Source organism: Strongylocentrotus purpuratus, unplaced genomic scaffold (assembly GCF_000002235.5).
Source record: "Strongylocentrotus purpuratus isolate Spur 01 unplaced genomic scaffold, Spur_5.0 spur5_scaffold_7, whole genome shotgun sequence".
Lineage (NCBI taxonomy): Eukaryota > Metazoa > Echinodermata > Echinoidea > Camarodonta > Strongylocentrotidae > Strongylocentrotus > Strongylocentrotus purpuratus.
The window spans coordinates 35,908,394-35,924,540 of record NW_022145613.1 but is presented as its reverse complement, the minus strand read 5'-3'; the positions used below and the strand labels follow the sequence as shown (position 1 = coordinate 35,924,540).

The 16,147-nt window shown below is 36.8% G+C and overlaps 2 protein-coding genes across 4 annotated transcripts in view; both read left to right on the top strand.

The window, feature by feature from the left end:
- Positions 1 to 8,146, top strand: part of LOC586513 (CTD small phosphatase-like protein) — a 45,047-nt gene extending 36,901 nt beyond the window's left edge. For both annotated transcript variants that reach the window (XM_030974134.1, XM_030974133.1), the window contains 2 exons: positions 140 to 226; positions 862 to 8,146. In XM_030974134.1, the coding sequence (XP_030829994.1) occupies positions 140 to 226; positions 862 to 999 (225 nt within the window). In that variant the 3' untranslated portion in view covers positions 1,000 to 8,146. The remainder of the gene's footprint in view (positions 1 to 139; positions 227 to 861) is intronic.
- Positions 8,147 to 9,774: 1,628 nt separating this feature from the next.
- LOC586543 (oocyte zinc finger protein XlCOF6) lies at positions 9,775 to 14,485 on the top strand. 2 transcript variants are annotated; one of them, XM_786321.5, is made up of 2 exons: positions 9,775 to 9,902; positions 11,564 to 14,485. In XM_786321.5, exon 2 carries the CDS (start codon positions 11,574 to 11,576, stop codon positions 13,332 to 13,334), a length of 1,761 nt encoding a protein of 586 aa, XP_791414.2. In that variant the 5' UTR covers positions 9,775 to 9,902; positions 11,564 to 11,573; the 3' UTR covers positions 13,335 to 14,485. The 2 variants fall into 2 exon arrangements, with proteins under 2 accessions (XP_791414.2, XP_030830279.1); XM_030974419.1 differs by lacking the exon at positions 9,775 to 9,902 and adding an exon at positions 10,225 to 10,385.
- The last annotated feature ends 1,662 nt before the right edge of the window (positions 14,486 to 16,147 follow it).

Sequence of the window (16,147 nt, the reverse complement as noted above, 5' to 3'; positions counted from 1 at the left end):
GTACATGATCAGTTATACCTACAACATGGATGCACTCATTTGTTTCAGTTAATCATGAATGACTACCTGATGATCAATTTCAATATTATAGAGAGATAATTAAATATTTCCTTCCCCCTTTAAACAAAATTACTTTCAGGATCTCAGTCGACTGGGTCGTAAACTGGAACGTATTGTAATTGTGGACAATTCTCCAGCTTCATATATCTTCCACCAAGATAATGCAGTAAGTATTCAGACTCTCATTGTTTTGAAAGGAAACTATACCACCGACCTAGTTTTGTTTTCGACTTCCTTGTGTGACAGGGTGTATAGAAAAAAAAAGAAAGAAAAGGAGATCATCTTATAGAGCATGAGAACTTTTCACACTATGAGAGAAATGTCTAGTTATGGAAAAATCCAACATGACTATAATAGCATGGATATCAAAGCCTTTCCTCAAGAATCTTAGGCTCATAGATGCATTGAAAGAAAAATGTTATCCTTTTTTTTCAGGGGGTTATTCTGTTACTGTTAGAATGCAAGAGATGCACCTGTGTCAGTTCAAAGTTGGCATGTAGTTGCAATGTGTGCAGCAAATAGTGTCTTGTGATCACTAGGACATATACTATACAATAGTTCATCATTAGTGAATTTCTTTTTTCATTGTGTTGTGTAGTTTCCTGTTCTTTCAAGGAAATGTATTAGGTTAGGTCAAAAGGATATTCTGTAGTTTGGCTTAAATATCAACAACACAAAATAGGCAATTTATTTATACATTCTCCACTGATATATCTTGTCTTGAATTTTAATAACTTTCCATTTATGTTGTAAATATGTATTTTTTGAGGGTATCTATCTGTTTGCTGTTTGTCTCTATAGATCCCTGTGAGTTCGTGGTTTGATGATATGTCCGACACGGAGCTCCTGGACGTTCTCCCTCTCCTAGAGCGCATCTCACAAGAGGAAGACGTCTACAAAATACTCAAGAAGGAGAACCACAATCACATAAAGCGCTAGAAGATTGAGCTTGGCTTCAGCGCCCTATATGGAACCTCCGCCCAAATCGACTAGTTCCTCAAAATGATTGATATTGACTGGACGTGCTGATCCTGCAGAAATACCTTATTACCAAACTGCCAAAATGTAGTGTAACCAACGTCACCATCGGGAGATCTATTTTTAATTGTGATTACGTTGTAGCTCCATCTGCGTTGCTGCTATGGTCGACGTAGTCATCCCAAGAGGAATGCTGGTTTGGTTGGTATTGCCAGCATCTTAGTGATCCTGCCATTGCATGTAGTAGTCCTCCAGTCCTACACCCCACCCACCCACCCTCTTCCAGTATCACCCAGCCAAGGAAGCTGTTATCAAGCATTCTCGGTATACTTAGGTGTCTCTTAGTCCTCTGTGCTTTAGCTTGAAAGGAAACTCCATGCAATAATTTATGGCTGTCCTGTACAGGAAGCCAGGTCTGTGATAGCTGTTCAATGAAGGAAATGTTGTTATGATACCAGTGCAGCTATACCAAGGTCAGTCCAGGCATGTGGGTCAAGAACTACCCTTTGCTTTGTAAACTACCAAATCTCTCAAGGCCGGCATATTTCACATATGACGATTACAGAAAAAGAGAGATAAAAAAAATATGCAAACTCTTCTGCATATCTTTCTTAAGCTGGTATTATCCTCACTAATTAAAACCAGATTATTTTCTGTCACAGCACCATCATTGTTTTTTGCACATGGAGAATCACAGCTTACCTAGAGCTTTCATTGTTCTGATCCTTGTACATTGAATCCGTTACCGTAGGTAGGAACAGCCAGCATTAATTGGTATGTCTCTATGGTGCAGATGCACAAAATCATAGACTTTGCACTGTATGTTCACATTGAATAGATAAAGGGAATGAAAGGCAGTATTTGTCAGTGATATGTGACAGATTTATCTGGATGATGCTGTTAAAAATGGACTAATCTCTTGTATATCTGTCTTTGTTTGGTTGACCGATGAAATATCAATCCCTAAAAATACAAGAAAAATCACTGCCATTGTGAACCAATTTTCTGATCCTTTTTTATATATTTCTTAACTTACCGGTAATTCATTCTTCTTTGGTAACAATAAGCCATGCCATGGTATTGTAACAATATACCAAGGAGATTGCATTCTTTGAAGAAGAAAACTTATCAGGTATTTTGTTCATGCAGTATTTTTAAATCAAGATACAATATTTGAAATGATACAGAAACTTTCAATGGTTAGGGTGATCATAACATATAATTCAGGCTGTTACCAACCTTAGAATTTAGTAAGCATGCTTTCATCGATTCCTGTGGACTTTCTCAAGCCATATGATTTTTAACAGCTTCTTGTTTGTTGCCTAGGCAATGATTTTTCACAATGTTTGCTTTAAGAAGGAAACTGGATAAATTTGTCCATTTTGCACAGGAATAAATGGCAAGCTGGAGATAAGGAAAGGTGACTGCAAGAAAAAGAAACAAATATGGGTATGCTCCTGTGTTGAGTTATACCTGTCTCTTCAAAATGCAAATATATTAGTTGAATGTTTGGACAAGAACTCAACGTGTGTTTGGATCAGCTCCCTCCTAGCGACCTCGTTAGTTGAGGCTCGAATATTGCTCATAATGAACCTAAATACAGGTCATGGCAGCAGAACATGTTTGAAATACCCTGCTGTAATTTGATCAAGTATTATTATATCAATGGTAGTTTTCTTCACAAGACAATAGTGAATATGAAAAGATGCTGTTAAACCTCCACTTTGTTTGAAGGTTATAGGCCCTAAATGTGAAACAATTGCTAGATGATGCAATTACAATGCAAAACTGGCACTAACAGATAATCTAGAATGTACTTAATATGTCCTTAATAATAATTTGTCTAGGTGTCCTACAAATTATTATTATCGTCTAAACTATGCTGTGATGTATTAGTCAAAGCTGTCCTGTATTTTAAACCCTTGTCCCCTCAAGCAGCATAGCAGCAGAATGTCTTTGACATATAGTCCAATCTGAGGTCAAGAAACTTTTGAGGGGCTTTTGTATATAAATATTGTATCTGTAATTACACCACGAAAAACACACATTGTATGTTTATCTCATGAAAATTTATAAGCGCATGATCTGGACTGCATGTTGATAAGGATTTATAACAAAAAGAAAAGAAAAAAAAATATTAAAAATGAATGACCAGTTAGGATGTGAATGAATAGAAAACATGTTGGAGAGTGTCGTTTTAAGTCCAATGTATTGATATTTTATCTTTTTTTAAACTTTATTTTCTTCATATATGATGATGTAGGATATATATATAATAGTTCTTGTATATTTATTTTTTTCAAGAGGAGATTGAGGTGTGGATGACACCTTTGTGAAATCATAAATCATTGAAAATTAGCCTCCGGCAGTTTCAAATTGGCTCCTAAGTAGTGTTTTGTAGTGTTAGCTTGATTTTCTTTCAAAGTGGTACAGATGTGCTTAAGGTTTGGTTTCTTGATTGTGCAATTAAAGCAAGTACCTACTGAAAGATATGGGGAAGAAGGACAACGAATCATAGGACAACTTTCTTTTTAAACATAGAAAAAAAGGTGACCAAAGTTGTATGAAGAGCTTAAATTCTACAAAATATTGTTATAAAAGGTCAGGTGACATTGTTACAAAACAATGTTTTGTTAGTTTTTAGAGATGTTTCTTCCTTCCATCACAGTTAAGTCCATTTGTTTGATAGTCAATTAAATGGTTTCTCGCAAACCAGGGATCTTTTTCTCCTCAGAAGTATTTTGCATGGCATACAATGTTCCGCCTGCTGGAGGTCAGTCACCCCAAAGTGATGTATTATTGGTGACACAATTCATGCATGATTCCATGAGAAAAACATTTTCTTACTACCTTATCAACAGTCAAGGTCATGTAATATTTTTGTGTTATAATGTATAGTTGTTGATCACTGAGCATTAGAAAATGGAATAGGTGGAGAGTCAGCATTTGAAAGTAACCTCAATTTCTTCACATACATGTACATGCAGGGCTAACGGATGAGAACTCAACAAGGAAAAAGCTTTTGTAAATTACAGACAAATTTTAAAGTTATTATTGTGCAGAGTGGGGCATGCTAAAGACGTGTTTGTACAGAGTATATACAATTTTGTTGTAGATAGATAAAAAAATTAATGCTCTAATGAGATCATATTTTTATTACTAACTGTTCATTTTTATATAAATTTGAAGAGAAATGAGACGGATGTATAAATGCTGATGTGTGTTGTAATCAGTTGGGATATTACGCCAGCATATCATTCTGTTCACACAATGCTACAGAGTGGCTAGGAAATAATATTCTTTTAAACAAGCACATTGAATCGTAAATCAAAACAGTCAGGATTTTTTAGATGTTTGCCAGAGTTTTTTTAATTTCTTGGACACTCTGTAGAATTTACTGTGAGGAAGTGTATATGTTGGAACGGAACGAATATGCGTTATGTAGATTATGTGAACTGTGTAAACCTCTTCAATCATTCATTGTATATGGCTCTTCATGGAGATCGTGTTATTTTGGAAATCCCCATGGCTCGTGTCCTCAAAATATTTGTCAAATCTTTCTAGATTTCAGGAGATGTTGCATTTTGGTATCATGCAAGATGATCAGATATGTGTATTGTCGTCATGAGGAGTATCAAAGTTTGTGAAATGTAGTGGGTTCAAGTAAGGCAAGGATATTACCCAAGAGTATTATAAATTCTGCTCACTATTATGTCGTGTTTATTTTGTGTTTTTAACAAGAAAACTGTATTATACTGACAAGTAATAAGTGTGTTGTACCAAAGTTATATATAAATATATATATCTATTTTTTCTTTTTTTTTCTTCTTCTTCATAGCAGCTTGAGATCATATCTTTAGCAAGTTGTATATTCTTCGAATGAATTTGTGTTTACATCACAATTCATCCATATTAGATTTATTCTCTTCATTATAACGTTGACAACATGTCACTCCAAAGTTTTGCTTCAGAAATATGATAGAATATAATTTTGATCATGGACCTTTACGATATTAGCTGTCTGTCACTCAGATGGAGATGTAAATGATGCAGCAACAGTTGGTTTCAAGTAAAGTTCCCTCTTTTAATTATTTTAGTTTTTACTGGTAACTTAAGAAAAAGTCATTATGCGTGACATTATATATTAAATCCCTAATCAGTGGATGTAATTTTTTTTAAGAGTTCGATCTACACTGTATTAATGGTAGCCATATATCAGTATCAGGTCAACTGTCTTGATGTGTGGGATCTTTTTGTAAGCTTTTTAAACAGTAGGCTTTCAAATATATTTTAACCTTAAATTGTTGTTTTTTTTCTTCTTCATATCTGCAGTGATTTTGATTTATCTTTTAAAAATAAAAATAAAAAAATCATGAAGAACATTAATGTTACACTTGACCTCGAACAAAACCTATCCAGCATCACCTAGCTTTTGGTGTGCTATTAATTTGGAGCACCGTAAGAGAGTGAATTGCAGTGAGTAATTATTGGTATATATTCCAATCTTACATCAAATGCAGTATATATTTCTACATGAAAGCATGAAACAAGTACATATATACCTCATCTTGTAATTTGCTTTTATTGAAACTTTAATGTGTCTGTATGTAGTTTAATGTCTCTTCTTCTCTCTATCCTAAAATAAGATCCGTGTAAAGATATTTAGAACAAAATGATGAGAAATCGTTGATGATGGATGATGCCTGAGTCAAAAGAAACGGGTTGAGGATAAACTTGGTATCTGATTTTGAATATATTCTTTGAGGTCACAACTTACGGTATTTGTTTCTAATGAGTTTGAAGTAATGGGACTACACAAACTTTGTATGAGTTTGAATTGGCATTAGTTTATTACCAAACAAGAGGTTTTGGTGATTGGCATTTCAACAGTAAACAAATGTTTTCACCTAAGCATTAAAGGGGCTTAGCCCAGGTTTATATTTACATTTCCATTCGGAAATATTAAGAGATTCTTCCAAAATATATTAAGTATTCACAACTTAATGCATTTACAGTATAATAAAGATAGCAATTATTTCATTTTAGCACTGCACCACTTTTTACTTTTTTAAATATTTTTTATGTTTGCCTCTTCATCTTAAAATTCTTCTTTTAGACAAAAGGGATTACAGATGAAGTTGAATTTTCATGATAAATTTTCTGACACACACACCTATTTTCTTCTGAAATAAAATGCACTTTTGATACATGTAACAGTTTAAGCGCATTTACTAAATGGGTTTTTAACTGTTACCTATGCTTTAGTATTTTTGTATCCTTCCTAGAGTCCAAACTTGCACATGTTCATATTATAATGTAAGGATATACACTTGGTTTAGATATATACGAAAACTGTTGATTTGTTATTTCTAAATTGTCAATAGGCTACAAAGTGTCAAGATGACAAGGGGACTTTTGAGATATCCATTAAAAGTCACATAATATACAAAACTGAGTAAGTATTAAAATAAAATCAACAGATTGAAAAATCCTGGGCAAATCAAGAGAAAATAAATCATGATTGAGAAACATAGATCAACAAGTGACATTAATACTGTATTTAGAGTTTGATTTTCCAAATTGTACAAATAGGAAACTTTGTTTGAATATTGTGCACCTGCATAGGACCCCATGCCGTAAGTTTACATTGTAGGTAACTTTACATTGAAAGTTGGGTTTGAAGTCTTTTGTCATAGGATGTCTTTGTTTCAAGAGATGTATCACTATTCAGACATTGCCAGTACATGTGTGTGTGTTCCCAGTTTACCACCTAATCGCTTTTCAAGCAGTGCTTCATAACCGAGTGCATATATGCATTTGTCATTCTCTCACTCCTTAACTTCGCAAAACCTGATGCTAACAATAGCTACTACCTCGGTCACGCCCCCATAACGACTCTAAACCAGTAACTGACAAAATCAAAGCCATTCGGGGCCCGGGGTAATATAATTCTGGTTTTGTCTAGTGTCATCGCGTTTTGGTCTCATTGGCGTAACCGGGGTATTGTAGTCAAGCAATGTCTGAGTTATAGGTTTTTCTAGACATCTAAAGAACTCATAAACAGTATGTATATCTATTTCCCCTTTAAGCAGTTGAATAAACTTTCAACTGTTCAACTTAGTACACAATTTAGTACAAATGTCATGCATCCATTGGTTTGAAGTTCAGTAGTATATTGCAATGCTTCAATTACATCGTGATAAGTGTGTGTGCTTTCATGTTATAGCTTTGACATCAAACTGACATACATATGCATGTTTATTACACTTTCCTTGCTGGGACATATATTGGTTTACGATGTTTTTGGACAATATTATAATTTACTTTCTCAATATTGTGTACAGATATGGAATCATGCTCTCAAAACTATATTCCCTGTTTACAGCATATTAACTTGGCTCCTTGGTATTTGAGACTTCTTTTGATGATTGTTGATAATTTTCTTGGAGTAATACATTTCTTTTTTTCCCCTGTTACACATTATCACAGATGTATATCACTGATATCTGATTTTTAAAGATTTTTTATCATCACATGGAAACTATTTATTGATACTAGGATTATGGCAACCTACCATTTTAAATTCAACTTTCATTTTCTTGATAGGAATGATGGAACAAATTATGTGATGGTTACTGTGATATATTGTGGTTCAAACTGTTTGCAGTAGTCTTATTAAAACTCGAATTCTATCGCCACTATATGTCTATCTTCAGATGCTTCGTTAAGTAGTAGAATCTCCATTGTAAAGTGCACCAAATATGGTGTAGAATCATTGATGCAGGTATTCTCCCGTTGCAAATATTTGTGATGATATAAACTCACACACTCTCTGTGTGTTTTGTTCTGTTGCTTTCTTGTAAATGGTTCCATTTTAATGTGTGAGTGAGAATATCATAGCCATTCAAATAATGAATAACAACCTGTTCTATCTATGTCAGTAGCAACATTGGAGAGATGACATTTTATAAAGTTATTTTATTATTTGTCAGTTGTAGAACAGAGGAGAACTAACAACCCAATATTGTGGTGTTCGTATTGAGGTTTTTACTTTTATTGAACCATGTACACAAAAAAATAAACATTTTATCGAGTGATGAAAATAGGATCCACTCAAGATTTCTTTTAATTATTTTTGTTGTCGTAGTTACTGGGCAATTTCATATCATCTCCTCCCCCGCATATCTCTCTCTCTCCCTCTCTCTCTCTCTATCTCTCTCTTCTCTCTCTCTCTCTCTCTCTCTCTCTCTCTCTCTCTCTCTCTCTCTCTCTCTCCCTCCCTCTCTCTCTCTTCTTCTCTCTCTCTCTCTCTCTCTCTCTTTCTCTTTCTCTTTCTCTCTCTCTCACACACACACACACACTTACAAACACTCATGTATTTTATTTAGCAACAATCGTTTTTAAAATCATTTAAAATTCAGTGATGACTTTAAATACAATGATTGTTTGATTGATGATGATGAAGATAATGCTGTTGATGATATTGTGAAAGAGGATGAGAATGATTTTGAAAAGGAGGATTGGGAGGTGTTGGTAATGGTGAGCATCTTTTGTGTTGTGAATATAAGCAATATTCAAGAACAAGGAGCAAGCAGTGTTATTGTTTTGATGATGGTGGTGGTGTTGGTGTTGTTGATGATGATGATAATGCTATTAATGATATTGTGAAAGAGGATGAGAATGATTTTGAAAAGGAGGATTGGGAGGTGTTGGTAATGGTGAACATCTTTTGTATTGTGAATATGAGCAATATTCAAGAACAAGGAGCAAGCAGTGTTATTGTTTTGATGACGGTGGTGGTGTTGTTGATGATGATGATGATACTGCTATTGATAATGATATTGTGTAAGAGGATGAGAATGATTTTGAAAAGGATGATTGGGAGGTGTTGGTAATGGTGAACATCGTTGTGAATACAATGTATAAGCAATATTCACTGAAGAACAAGAAGCAAACAGTGTTTTTTGTTATGGTGGTGGCAGAGGCGGCGCTCCGGGGGGGGGGGGGGGGGGGGGGGGGGGGGGGGGGGGAGCACGTGTCAAAGTACAAAGGCTAATCTGAGAGGTGAAAATGGGGCGCTTCTTACACCTAAAAAAAGAGGCATGCACCAGGGATGAAAAGGAAATGAGCATTTGTCGACGGAATAGAGGCACCCATCAGATTTTGATAGGAGGCATTAAGGGGCATTTATGAAAAAGGGATAGGTTCTTTATGTGCATACATTGTGTGCGGGTAAGCCTGAATCCTATGACCGGGGTAATAATAAAGCGCTTTGAGATGGCCTTCAGTCCTGAAAAGCGCTATATAAGAACTAGCTATTATTATTATTATTATTATTTATTATAAAGGAAATTGGGCACATATCATTGTTCAAAGGGTAATGAGAAGGGGAAGTGGCTCTTATTAAAAAGAAAAAGAGGCACATGTTAAATTAAACGGGGCACTTATCAAAGACGAAAAGTGGTAATTATGAGAAGGGGAAGGGACACTTTTAAAACTTAATAGGGGCACTTGTCAAAGGGGCACTTGTCAAAGTAAAAGGGGCACTTTTAGGGTACTTGAAAAAGTGCTCCCCTGCCCCCCCCCCCCCCCAGTAGCGCCGCCTCTGATGTCATATTTGTAATGTGTGTTCTGAAAGAAAGATAAATAAAACTTGAAACTTGAAAATTGAAACTTTGAAACCCAGCCAATCAATTATGATCAATCGAAATGCGCGGGCGCGGTAAGATTCACGCATGCGCACTAGTACTTGTTGGAAAAATCCTGGGTGCGTTGCCATTTTTGTGGCCATTTTGGAAAGTTCTTCCGTGTGCTTTTTGCAATTCATTCTAAACATCTTGAGGGTTCTCCGATTGTGTACAAAGGTAAACATTGTCGTGTAATGTATAGTGAAATTCTTAATGTAAAATGTTTTCATCATATTTTGTTTTAGTCTTCATTTTTTGTGGGGCCTTTGAACGGCAACGTAGACTGGACTGTGTATTGCCAATCGTTGCCAAATTACCGAGACATAGATCTCAGATCTAGATCTAATCCTTGGCTTTGCCGGTTTACTCCAGATATTCCCCTAACTCTAAGAAACAAATCATATGATGTCATTATTACATTGTTCACCAATTGAAATAATATGCTGCATGTTGTTGTATGTGCCCAACTAAAATTAATCAATTTGATTAATTAAATTGTCATAGATCTACAAACATCAACAAATTGTGCAGTCCCTACCCCTTCACTTTTGTGTTGGGTGATCAAGCGTCATTGCTCAAACAAGCCACACATGCAAATGCCAGCTGCAAGGCAAGGTAGGTCGTGGTGATTTCCACGACCATGCCCATGCCATGAATAATGTTATTATTTATTAACATTATATTTCTTCAGTACTACCCAAATTACTTGGACGAAGTATCATATCAATTATCTCGATCATCAATGATGTCTAGTCTCTAGAAGTCTAGACTGCAATCATAGAAATTTAGAATTCATATTCATACTTGTCGCAGTAATTTTCAGTGTTTACGTAATACGTGTTTAGATCTACTTAGTAACTTGCAGAGCTCAAGCTACCAAGTGTCTCGCATTAGCATTTCGAGGGTCTAGAAATGCTATGCGCTCGACGCGCGTGTTGGGTATAGAAAAACCGCTATACCTTCTACGTTGTTATACCCTCGCCCGCGCTAGCGCGCCGAATCATGCAAATGTCACGCATTGCTGATCTTTGAACTTGGCGTCTATGAACTTTGTACATTTACAGTAGACTATATCGACTAGTTCTCAGAGTTAGCGACTCCCTGTGAGTTTGCGTTATTTAATACAAAGTGGCAAATCTACGCTTAAGTCTGCATTATATAGGCCTATAATTTGCTAATTCATTGTTTGGAGGTTCTTGACATAGACTATGCCGTCAGCACAAATAGTCTGCCATTTTTCATGTTTTTTGTGTGTGTGAAGTGAGATATAATTCAATGTTTTCAATTGTTACTATTGACGATTTTCCCCCAAGAAGTACTTAAAGAATTAAGTGTCGTTAAATATAGGCCTACAGTCAAACCTCTCGAGAGGTCTATTATATAGCGACCACCCAAGAGAAACACAAACAGTGACCTTTGTAGACAGGTTCCTTTAGTACGTGTTTCAATGTATGCTAGAGCGTCGCAATGGCAGCACAGCTACATGTACAGCCGTGGTAATAATCTCCTATTTTGGAAGTGCTTATAGTGATTTCTAATAAGCGCTATAAAAAAACAGTATTATTATTATAATCAAAAGCCATTTTCAAGGAAAACAAAAAATGTGGTCATTATAGACAGGTGGTCACTAAAGCAGGTTTGACTGTACTACTCCCTAAATATGCAGTGTAGGCTATTCCTTTAATCTAATCCCTTTAATACCATGTGAATACCAGCATTGGAATATCTGTTTTTCTTCCCTCAACAACTCTACATTGCAATTTGGTACATTGTATATATGTCCATTGTACATGTGTAACTGATAATCATTTATCTTCATTTTGTTTCCACTCCTGTAGGTGTTTCAGAATGGAGAGTGCAGAGGATGACAGTAGTCAGGTAGAAGATGCAGTCATGCAACCAGAGCATGTATCCCAGTCGGCACAGGACACCGTAGAGGAATCTGAAACTAGCAACAAGGAGGCTACCCAACCTATTGCTTCTGCAACAACAGGGGCTGATGCTGACAGCAAAGAATCTACGGCTGGTGATGGCGCTGCTACATCTAGCACTGAATTAGATGAAGTTACATCCAGTAAAGCAATGGATGAAGAGACAGATGCTGGTGAAACCAGAAATACCTTAGACGGTGAAATGGAGACACAGGCATCTGGAATAGATGAAACGGTCAGTGATCTCTTTGATGAAGAAACAGAATCTGTGCTGAAAACCATCCAGATCTTTGAATTCTGTGGAGAGGACTTGGTTCAAAAGGATCACATTGAATTCCATGGGCTCGGAGGTGGAGGTTCTGATGAGGACGAAGATCTAGGATCTGGCATAGAAAGTGATGCGACAGATGACTTTGATGAGGACAATCCTTTTCGCTGCAGTTTCTGCAAGAAATCCTTTGGTTATAAGAGTAACCTAGTGCGCCATGAAAAGACTCATTCAGGGGATAAATCGTTTATCTGCATGCATTGTGGTAAGGCCTTTACCTTGCAGTCCTATCTGCAGCAGCATGAGCGTGTCCACCGCAGTAATAAGGACAAACCTTTTATTTGTTATCAGTGTGGCAAATGCTACAGCGATCGTTGGATGCTGAGAAAGCATGAGCAGACGCATGAAGATAATCCAGATGATGGACCTGGTGCATATAAATGCCAGTATTGTGATCGGACTTTTGATCGCATTCGAAATGTAAGGCGACACGAGAGGTCCCATAATGAAGGAGAACAAGATACCAATGCATATGAGTGCCCGGTGTGCCACAAGTTTTTTTCAACAATGAGTAACTTTAAGCGTCATCAGACCACCCATACAGAGGAGAAACCCTACACCTGCATGCACTGTAACAAATCATTTGCCTTACTTCACTATTTGAAGCAGCACTTCAAGACTCATGTTGATGAAAAAGATAAGCCTAGGCACATGTGCTCATATTGTGGAAAGGTCTTCAGTGAGAATTGGTACCTGCGCAAACATGAGTTGACACATACTGATGACCCAGAGTTCAAGTGCAAGTCCTGCAACAAGGTGTTCTCTTGCATCAGCAACTTCAAACGTCATGCTCGAGTTCATTCTGGGGAAAAACCATTCGTTTGTCAGTACTGTGGACGTGCCTTCTCTGAGAGTGGGACACTCCGTCGTCATGAGCGTACCCACACTGGTAATAAGCCATTCGTCTGTACTTACTGTGGACGTACTTTCACAGTTAGTCATGCCATGAAACGCCACGAGCGCACACACTTCGATGACAAGCCCTTTCGATGTAATATTTGTGACCGTACATACACTGACAACAGTGCCCTTCTTCGTCACGAGCGCACACATGCGGATGACAAGAGGGAGACTCTTATTGCCACTACAACGCTTGAAGATGCCGGTGACTTGATGCCGGTCACTCAAGTGGTTCGGATCGTCCAGATGTCCAGTAGTCAGGATGTCCAGGAGATGGCTGCAGCAGCGGCTCAAGAGAGTCATGGTCAAGTCGTCTCTCAATCCTCTGAAGGTGCAGAGTATCAGGTTATTGAGCAGGTCTACCAAGCATCCAGCAGTGGTATTGCACCCATCTCAGTACAAACTGTTTATGATTCAGCAGGACTAACAAACTACTTGACTTCCCAGTGATCTGTTAGTATCACATACTGTATATGTGCATGTAGTTCCATGAACAACTCTATCTATTTTTGTACAAAAATGTTTTATTCTGAAGTTGTAAAGCGTTGTTGTAGACAGGACACATCATACATTAGTGGGTTAAAGTTAAACTTTACATTTATTGCTGTATATATTTCTATGAATTGTTTATTTATATTCATCTGCACTGTCGGCCAGTACCTACACAATGTACATGTATGTGTTATAATAGAAAGAGATTACGGTACATCTTTCTCAATGGATTCCTGATTTGGGGCTTGTATATACGGTAATATAGTAGTGAGAAGAAAAAAATGCCAAAGTCCAAAGATTGAAAAGAATGTTATTGATTAACACATACATGTATGTTACCCATAATGTTATAAATGAATATCTTAAAAATAGTTCAGAAATCAAAATGTACTGTATGTTTGTAAGAGACTAGAAATTTTTATGTCACACATATTCAAATAGATGATAGTTTTCCCATATTAATTCAGTGACAATTTTTTTCCATTCAAGATGCCCATCTAGTATTCTTTATTTCAAACATTCATACTAACGTCGCTTCTGATATTTGAATGCCTGTTCAGAAAAATGCGTTTATTTGGTTAACTCTGCATATTAACTTGAAGTCACACGAGTTCAGTTCCTCTTAGTGGAATGTTTTTTTGTAGTAATAACTGGTTTGACTTACAAATGTAGAGTTAAATGTATGACTTGTTTGATAAGGAAAGAAGAATGCTAGAAACATAAGTTGGTGCAGTTTTATTTTTTCTTCTTAAATTTTCACCTTTTAGAAAACTAGGGATTAAGTCTGCAAATTCACCACTGACATTGTTAGTGTTTTCTTCCATATATGCATGTACACATGAAGCCTCTGACAAAAAAGTAATTTAAAGTGAATGTACAGTACAGTGTAGTGAATAATAGTGATTATAAAAAAAAGTTTTGCCCAAACTTTTCCTTAGAGCTTCAATTTTGTGTAGCATTAGTCTGCTTTCTTAAGCTACACGTCATGCTACCGCAATAGTAACCGCATACATAAAAAAGGGCAAAATACTTTTCGCCATTGATATTTTGATGATGTAATTACTTGCTTATAAATTAAACAATGTATTTGGTCTGAATTTGAATTGAAATACGAAGTGTTGGTCTCTACAGTTGTATCAAATTTGTAAAGTTTGTTGAGGTCATGTTATAGAGGAAGGGGAGGAGAGAAGAAAAGAGAGGAGGGGAGGAAGAGAGATGGACAGGAGAAGATTTTTTTTTTTTTTTTTTGGGGGGGGGGGATGTTGTGGATGGGGCTTCTTGCATTCATTTTCTCCATGTTCCTCACTTAAATTCATTTCATTATCAATTTTGAGGGTTTTCATCTTTTTTTTGGGGGGGGGGGGGGTGGGGGGGGGGGGGGAGGGGGGTTGCTTCAGCCCCCGAAATCCCTGTCTAGAACTGCTACTGACAATGTAGAGGGAGCGTGTGTGTATGTGGGGTTGGGGGGGGGGGGGGGGGGGTGAGAGGGGCATGTTTGCCCACAGCATTCCAACCAACTATGACCAGAATAAATTACTATTGTTAGTCTTTAAATCCCTTAAAGGGCAAGTCCACTAAAAAAAAAAACTTACCTTCAATAGAAGCAGAAAAATCATACGAACCGATCAAAAAAAATTGAGCAAAATCGGATAATAAGAAAGTTATGAAATTTTAATGACATGAAAAACTTTGAAAACTACAAGACAAATTGGCAACTCGCTCAAAGTCTGTGACGTCATTGCCTCACTATCCACTAATTGTTTTCTTTCAGGGGGCGGCCGCCCCCCCCCCCCCACCCGTCATTTTGAAAAAAGGGAAGGAGAAAGAGGAAAAGGAGAAGGAAAAGAAGGAGAAGAAGCGAAAAGGAAGGCCATGAGAAAGAGAACTTAAAGTTAAAATGTAAATTATGACGAAGGGAGGGCGGGGGATAGGTGAAAAAATAAAAATAGATAAGAGAAAATTAAGAAAAAGAGAGAAAAAGCAAACCAAATCAGGCGATCAGATTTTAGACGAGTCATTATTACATTTACACTTCCGGAGGTTTAAACATTGGTTTACGATGAAAAACCTTTCACCAACTGAAAAAAATATCAAAATAACCTGGCGCCGCCCTTGTTTTCTTTATATTGATAATATATATTTTCCCATTTTCCCCCTAAGAAACTTATTTCGTCATACCAGCATCCAAACTCTGTACATCCACATGAAACATATTACCGGTACTATCAATTTAAATTGATAGTACCGGTAATATGTTTCATGTGGATGTACTAATATAGAGTGATTATTTCCATGAAAACACCCGAAAACTTTGGGAAAATGGGCTTCTGTTTAGTGCTATTTTTGTAACAAATATGACTCATGCTTAGGGGGGGGGGGGATGCCACAAGATTATTAGATTATATTGGGTACCAAATCAAGCTTTCCAGTGCAGTCGAAGCTGGAAAACGCTGATACTCTGAATTGGGGGCAATCATGTGGGTATCAATGAACTCGTATACGCCCACCAGTGACTTCTACCCCTGGCCGTCGCCTTTTCCGCCTCCCTCGTTGGCTGTCAGCAAGTAAGTAGGGGGAAATCCCATTGCGTTAATATTTTGTTGGAGATTGTTAAAATAAAATCGGTGACTATCCAGGGGGTATTTTGACTTTCTGAGACTACATTCACAGATTCTCTGATACTAGGCAATTTCGAACGTTTTTCAATTACCCTAAATTAGATGTCATTATAGTCATGTCATTATATTTGGGATCTTCAAAAGGGAAGGTAT